Source organism: Physcomitrium patens, chromosome 20 (genome assembly GCF_059467195.1).
Source record: "Physcomitrium patens ecotype Gransden chromosome 20, ASM5946719v1, whole genome shotgun sequence".
Lineage (NCBI taxonomy): Eukaryota > Viridiplantae > Streptophyta > Bryopsida > Funariales > Funariaceae > Physcomitrium > Physcomitrium patens.
The window spans coordinates 13315479-13324162 of record NC_143429.1 but is presented as its reverse complement, the minus strand read 5'-3'; the positions used below and the strand labels follow the sequence as shown (position 1 = coordinate 13324162).

At 27.1% G+C, this 8684-nt stretch overlaps 1 protein-coding gene across 2 annotated transcripts; it reads right to left on the bottom strand.

The window, feature by feature from the left end:
* Positions 1–6615: 6615 nt before the first annotated feature.
* Positions 6616–7755, bottom strand: LOC112273141 (uncharacterized). Of its 2 annotated transcripts, none has more exons than XM_024501603.3 (2): positions 7578–7755; positions 6616–7285 (listed from the first exon to the last, which is right to left on the bottom strand). In XM_024501603.3, exon 2 carries the CDS (start codon positions 7218–7220, stop codon positions 6861–6863), a length of 360 nt encoding a protein of 119 aa, XP_024357371.1. In that variant the 5' UTR covers positions 7221–7285; positions 7578–7755; the 3' UTR covers positions 6616–6860. The 2 variants fall into 2 exon arrangements, with proteins under 2 accessions (XP_024357371.1, XP_024357372.1); XM_024501604.3 differs by having other exon boundaries at positions 6616–7274; positions 7578–7750.
* Between the last annotated feature and the right edge of the window lie 929 nt (positions 7756–8684).

The following is an 8684-nucleotide window of genomic DNA, read 5'->3' as shown; positions in this document are numbered from 1 at the left end:
AATCTGCTAAAAGATTTAATATATCTTTAGTGAGGAAAACTAAACATATTCACATAGAAGTTATAGATGGTCGCTCGTTGTCTTTTGAAGATGTTACTCACAAAATCTTTCCTATAGAAGTAATAACTAATGGTCATAATAGCTTTGTAATATTTCATATCATTAGATCTCCATCTAATCCAATTATTTTAGGTTTATTATAGTTAAAAAAAATACAATCCTTGAGTAGATTAGATTTCTTGTACTCTTGACTTTTCTAAAAATATAACTAAGAGTATAGTTAAACAAGTAGAAAATCATAAGTCTAATACAATTAAACCTATGTTTATAGGTACAAGAGCTTTTTGCATGCTGCAAAAGAAAGATCATCTTGTGTCATTTATGCCACATCTGTTTTTAATAGTACAAAGACTTTAAGTGGTATTCTAAGCCAATATTAAGATTTTAAAGATGTATTTGAAAAAAAAGAATACAAATATTCTTTTAGAACATCGTCCCTATGACTGCTCAATTGACCTTCAAGAAATAATACAACTGCCATTTGGATCAATCTATAATTTATTATAAAATGAATTGGCTGAACTCAAAGAATATATTGAAGAGAATTTAGTCAAGAATTTCATATGCCATTCCAAATCTCTAGGAAGAGCCTCAATTCTATTTGTCAAGAAAAAAGATGGATCATTATAGATGTGTGTTGATTATCGAGGACTCAACAAGATCACCATCAAGAACATATATCCACTACCTTTAATATCTAGACTTCTTGATCAATTGAATCAAACTAAGATCTATACAAAAATAGATCTACGAAGAGTATATAATTTGATACACATTAAATAAGGAGATGAATGGAAGATTACATTTCAAACCAGGTATGGACATTTTGAATATAATGTCATGCCTTTTGGACTTATAAATACATCAATAGCTTTTCAACATCTTATGAATGATGTTTTTTGAGAGTTTTTGGACGATTTTATTGTCTGTTATCTAGATGACATCTTGATCTATTCTAAAAACACAAAAGAGCATGACTTTCTTATTTGTCATGTATTACAAAAATTAAGAGATATGAGAGTTTATGTCAAAATAAAAAAGTGTGTATTCTACACTACTAAAGTTGATTTTTTAGGTGATATCATTTCAAACGATGGAAGCACAAATACATGCCAATGCTTTATCATGTTCTTCTCCTTGATAGAATAGTATTTGAGGTGTACCATTAATTATCACCAAGATAATTAGATAACTCCTTTGACATTGGTAGTGTTTGTATACAATAATTTGATACATTCTTATACTCAACAAATATATTTTTTACTAATTATGGTAATCATCAATGATTTAATACTTTTGACTTTTTCAAAGTTGATAAACATGTGGTAAAAGATTTGGCAAATTATTTGTTAGAACTACATGCAATAATAAACACATAATTAAAGAAAGCTTAAAAACAACAAAAGATCAATGTGGATGCCTATTGCAAAGAACAACCACAATTCAACATGGGTAACAAGATATGATTATTCTATTATAATGTTAAGTCTATTTGTTCTTGTGACAAGTTGGACTATCGTAGGATTGGATTTTTTTCTATTTGTAAAAAAATCAATTATATTAGTTATCGATTACATTTATTAAAGTCTATGAAGATCCATCATATATTCTATGTATCTTTTTTTTTGAGCCATATAAAATAATGAATATCTTGAAAAGAAGACAAATACCACCTCTTCTTATAAAAGTAGATAATAATCAAGAATTCGAGGTGGAAGAAGTCTTAGATTTAAGATGACATCTAAAATAGGTTGGAATATCTTATTCATTGGCATAGATATGATATTTGTGAATGCACATAAAAGTTAGCAAAGAATCTTGTAAATGCAACAAAGAAAATTGAGGCTTTTTATCAATGATATCCATCAAAATCAAGATGAAGAATTTTAAGTTCCATGAAAGATGATGATTGCTCTTCATGAAATTCATCCCTAGAAAGAAAGATAATGCTACAAATATACATATTTATTCTAATTTTTATCTATATGATTAAGTAGAAGTACATAAAAATAAATTTATTTCATAATATTTTATAGAAAAGCTTCTTAAAAGCTTCATAGAAGCTACTTTGACTTTACATGTATTTATAGTTTATTGATAGGTTAGAAACTTGGTCAACAAGTTAATCATATATTAGTAGCTTGTGGAACAATCTAACTACATGGCGCATATATGAAAAACTTGCCTTGCAAGTTAAGATACATGTCTTACAAAGTCTCAAGTAGCTCAAATATTCTCCACCAAAAAGAACTTAAGAACTTCTATTCAAGTCAGACTAGATCCTCTCTCTCGCACATGGAATGGATCAGTCATGCAAACATGTGAGATTCACAGTGTCTCATTATTGTACATCTTTGAGATCCTTTTTGGAAATATTGGAGAACTTTAGGGAACGTCAAATAATTCATGCTTGCCAAGTCAATTTTGTCGTAGCTCACATTGTTGGCTTTGAACGATTGTTGCAAAATTATTAAATTTTAAATCACAGAGTTGATAACATTTATCAAATAACCTCAATATTTTTCTCCTTTATTAATTAAAAATTATTTTCTTGAATGAGATTTAAATTCTTATTGATTCTTTTAAAAAAATGCTGATTATAGTTTTGAATATTTTATGTTTATAAATTCTATTTCTTTACTTTCTATTTTAATATAGATATATGATTTTATAATTTATTGAATAAGTACATATATATATATTCATGTTTATTTTATTATTATTTTCATATTTTGTATTTTATTTTATTTTATTTATTTATTTATTTTTGACATTTAATTTGATTCCATCCTTCTATAATATTTGGTGACCATTCCTAAGTCTAAATTATAAGATTTTTTTTATTTTTTTTATTTTTTTTAATTTTTTATATTAGGTAAATTTACTACTATTTAATGTTTTTTTTGATAAATCAACAAAATCAATATTTTATTAAAAATCCAAAATATAGTTATATTTATATGTATATACTATATAAAATTGAAATAAAAACTTTATAAAAATAAATAAATAAAAATGGCAAAAAATTTAACCTACTTAAGCAATATACCTCATTTAATTATTTTTTAAAATATTATAATTATATATATATATATATATATATATATATATTATTTTTATTACTATAAAATATTTTTTTAAATAATTAAAAATAAAATAAACATACATGATAGTACCATTTTTTAGATAAAATAAATCATGCTTACTTTTTTATATATATATAATTTAAATGATATAATATTTTATATTTAAAAATAATTTTTTGGCACTTATGATATATTTATAATATATAATGATTTTTTTTTTTTTATTATCAAAGATATGAAACTTGGACTAATACAAAAAATTACTACAATAAAAGAAAAATATTAAATTTAATACTAATTAGATTCTAAGATTTTTTTAAAATAGACCTAAAAACCTATTTATAAAATAAGACACGTGTTTTATATTTTTTCATTAAAATTTCTAATATACATATTGCATGCATTTTGTAGTGGATAAAGATTACATCATAAATATTTATAAATTAAGGATGTATATATAAAATAATTATATATTTATATTTAAAAATACTTAAAATAATTATATTAATTTAAAGTCTATATATACATATATATATATATATATATATATATATATATATATATATATATATATAGCGAGAGAGAGAGAGAGAGATCTATTATTTTTAATAATTTTTTTATACAAGCAAAATCAAATTGTTATTTTCTAAACATAGTCTATATAAGATTATTTATTTGTAAGAAAAGGATAAGGTCTAATTTTATAGTAAGAAATAATAACTTTGTAATATAAAGTCATATTTAAAAATATAATTAAATATTACTAATATTTTTATCTATTTAACATTATTTTTTTAAAAAAAAATAAATTTTATGTGGATTATAGAAATTTAAAAGTTCATATGAGAATAAGACAAGCCTTTATGCTAAGCCTTTATGCTCTTTTAGAATATCCTTTATATCAATTGTGAGCCTTGATGAGGTTAAAATCCTTGACCTTTACAATCAAATTATCCTTAAAATAAATCTCAATTATCAATTTTTATATCTTTATATTTTAATTTATCATAAATTCTTTGTATTGACTATAATTTTTGTGTTTTTAGAGTGATTAGAGATGTAAAAGAGTTACTTATACAAATATTAATCTTGTATTATTTATTAAATTTAGATCTAATAAAAAAATATGTCTTTTTTTAATGTAAATTTTTGTAGTTGTTTTTTTTTTTTTTTTTTTTTTTTTTCGTCTTTCATCAATCTTGATAATCAATCCACTAAATAATAGCAATATCTAAGTAAAGCTACGTAGTAATTTAGATTGAAGGGTGAATTTTACATTTAAAAACCATTTCATTATTTAAAAAATAATAATAGTAAAATAATTATTAAAATTATATGTGTGTGTATATATATATATATATATATATATATAGATTTAAAGTTTTAAACAAGCTTTTATAAAAGAAATTGTATTTTTAATTTAGAAGTAAGAATTTTTAGTTTAAAAATATGCCAAAACACTGTTGTATTTAGTATTTAGTTTAGAGTTTAAGTAACAACAAAGTAATGGTTATTTTTGTTATATCACATTAAGGTAAATAAGATTTGAAGAAGTAAAATCAAACAAATAAACTAACAAAAAAAATTAGTTTCAATTAAATATGTATTGATATCTTTTATAGATTTAATGATTTTTTAAAAATTCAACAAATATATATATATATATATATATATATATATATATATATATTTTGTAATTATTTTATGCAAAACATGAAGAGATCATAAATAGTATTTTTTTAATTTTAATGAATACTACTAGTAAATTTTGTTGTTAAAAATTAACACTAAAAATTTATCATATTTCATAATATTTAATATGATCAATTGTTAGTCATATATAATCATAATGATCTCTTAGCTTTAAAAACATAATGCATAAATCAATTGAAAAAAGACAAGATTATATATATATATATATATATATATTTTAAGAAATGTTAAATTAGAATCTTAAAAAATTATGCATATATATATATATATATATATATATATATATTAATACGTTTATCAAAATTGAATTTATTTTATAATTGTGAACTGTTTTAGTGTCAATTAATAATAAAATATTTATTAAAAGATATTATTAAGAATATTATTAGTATTAGTATTAGTATTATTCAATAAGAATGTAGATATCTTAATTAAATATCACATTTATTAGAATATAATTATTTTCTAAAATAATTTACAGACATTGATACAATTAAATTATAATTTATTTCCATATAAATTTAATCCATCTATAAATCATGAATAATAATAAAAAAATACTTTCATATTAATTTAAATTAGTTAACAGTAGTAAGTAATCAATTTTATTTCATTTATTATTTTTCTTTATATTTAAAGGACACTTATGATTTCTTTTTCTTTTTCTTTTCACCATTGTTAACACCAAAAGGAAGATTAAATCCACTATTTGAATGAGTTAATAATTTCAACAAGCAATTGTTTCTTACAAAAGGCACCACATGTCAACTTGGAACTAAAAATTACTTTTAGCCATAGTGGGATCACAATCCAAAAAATAATAATGAACTGATTTGGGTGGTTGGTATCAGGTGCAATACTCAGTTCTTTTCAAAGGCTGCTCATAAACTTTAATTAGACTTGGTGCAGTGAATTTAGTAATTCCTTCTTAGCTTCTTTCAATAACATTTTGTAAATCCTACAAATATGAAGTTGACGAAAACGGGAGTGAATGACGAGCCGTTGACGATAGATGATTTGTTTTAAAAGCGGTGTTAAAATAAGTCGTGTATAAGGTTTATCGCACATCTATTAAAAATTGATATTGGTAGTTGAAAATATACACATAATTCATTTCTTTCTCCCAAACATGGGCTTTGTCATTTGCAAACATAATAGTGCTATGTATTTTTATAGTTATTTTTATTTACTTTTTAAAGATATTATTTTAGCTACATCCAATATATATTACAGCAGAAAAAAATGTAAGGAATTTGGCGGTTTAAATCGAGTATTTGGTTACAAAGCATACGAAATTTTCAGTAAATGACATGTTTTTTGGAAACCTTAAATGACAGATTGAAATGACACATTGAAAGGAGTCTTCACATATTAAAGCTTATGCTTATAAGAACACAGAACTTTACTTGCAGATTTCGATTTATGATTTTTGGAAGTACTAAGTCAATAAGTTTTTTAAAAACATTATAGAACATCATGTTGTATCCTTTGATTCTTTTGGCAAGATTAATATTTCCAAGATCCAGACATGAATGTACATCTTTTAGCTTCAAATCACATACTAAAGTGAAATTGTGATCTGTGAACAGTGACAAAACCACTCCATTCCATTCACATTACTCCTTCAAAAATGCCATCTTCCAACATGACCTGTAGCAAGCAGTCTCTTCTGCAAACCAATAATCCCATTAGCACCTCAAATCCTAGAAAGCTCATTCACTTAACATGAGCACACATATCAACGTCGAGATCAACATGTTTCAAGTTTTGAAAGGATCTACTAAATATCATATACACAACTTACATGATGACCGATTCACCGTTTTCGGATACATCTGAGATATGTACCAAGGTCGAGCTCTAGTTTGTAAATCCTAGAAAACTGTCTACTGCCTGAGATTGGGACTCAGTTGAGTGAAGAAGAAAACATCTATTTCCATGTTCTCGATGTTAGGGTGGTGAGGGCAAAAGGAAACGAAAAATATGTGCATATCTGAGAAATCAGGAAGCTGGATGCGCAGCGCCGGCCCCAGTGACAGCGAGCTTGGCCACTTTGATCACAGAAATTCCCGCTTCCTTGTCTGCCATTTCTTCAGCAGGGTCCACGTAGTTAGGGTCATGCTCGTCCATCGCAGCAGGGATGCTCTCCGCATAATCTTCGTCCTTGAATGGACCGTCGACGGTGAACTTGCCGCCGTGCCCATGTTTTTTCACAGCGAGCTTGTTCGGGTGCTCGGAACGCCGATCCAAACGCTCGATGCCTTTCTTCAGGTTTTGCTGATGCGCATGGTCTTCCCAGCCTTTCCCTGGGGTTGGAAACAGCTCAGGGTTCTCCTCTCTGATCACGTTGGTGTCTGCCATGATTTAACACAACGCCGAGCAACGCAGCGCCACCAAACAGAAACTGACAGAGCTCTGGAACGCACCTAATCCAGAAGTAAGACAAACCACAATGCAGCAAATAAACTGTTAAACAAAACAATGCCGCTGAAAATGCCTCTACAGATAATTAAGCCTCTTTTCCTCACTTCCACGAAAGCGTAGACTACCAGTTGAAACTCCACAATCAACTAAAAGCACCCTCGAAGAATCAAATCTCCACAGAGCGTCTCAATTTCGAGCACAAAAACACCACTATCATCTGCACACGGATCTTAACCGCAAACTGATGAAACCAAATGAGACCGCAACGGAATGGTGCTTAAAAAACCAACTTACCGAGGCAAAAAAATAAAATAAAATAACGCCGAGAAAATGGTATCAACAGACAGCTACAAGAAGTTGTGAGAGCCGCATTAGAGATGATGCAAAGAGTGAGAAAATAGGGTGGAATCAGGGGGCAGGAGACGGGGTCTTTGAAGGGGGGCCGAGGCCATACTTCGACTGCGTTGTTGCAAAAGGAAAGGTTGGTGGCCAGAGACAAGCGAGACACTTGCCTCCGTGGACAAATGCCACATGGACCTTGCCGACGTGGCGTACTAGGGGTCAGTGATAGGCGCTGATGCACAGATAGAGGGAGCGTGGAAAGTTTGGGGGGGGGGTGAAGTGAAGCTTATACTGGAGTAGCTTTGGGTGGGTTTGTTAACCTTTGCCCTTTTGGGTGTAAGAGTTTCCTATGACATTTACTCATGATATGAAAATGATATTTTGTTTATTTATTTCTATTTGTGTAGGCACTTGCATACATTTTAGTGTTTATTTGATATTCCAAGACATAGAAGCCTTAGTTCTTTTGATGCAAAGTTTTCTAATAGGAAGGCATGCTTGTAATGTCTTAAAACCAAAGCTTGAGCAGCTCTCTCAAACCAATCCTTAGGAACTGGTTTGTACAATTTAAGATTTGATTGTTTTCAATGCATCATATCTTTACTTTATACATGTGATCTTGCTCCCTAAATAATCATTGAACGCAAATTTTAACAAAAATATATTTTCATATGCTTGCATCAACCTAAAATTTTATTATCTAAAATTAATTCTCAAAATAAGATATATGTTATTATCTTCTTTATTGCTCATCATTAATTTTAGAACAAGGATAGAGCATGGTCAAAAGGGCCTCTGTAAAATTTGGAGTTGCACCAAGAATTAAGATCTAACTTTTTTGGACTATGCAATAGCAATGTTTTTTGAAAGATTTTGTAGCGACACAATAGTTGGTATAGTGTTTAGATTTTTTAGGAGAATAAATACCCCACTCTAATCAAATTTGTAATTTTTAGAGATTATTTTAATCTACAAAATGGTTATAATAAGATCAAGTAGTATATCCAATAAAGCTAAAATGACTTCAAAACCAAACAATTGTTTGAGCAAAAATTTATT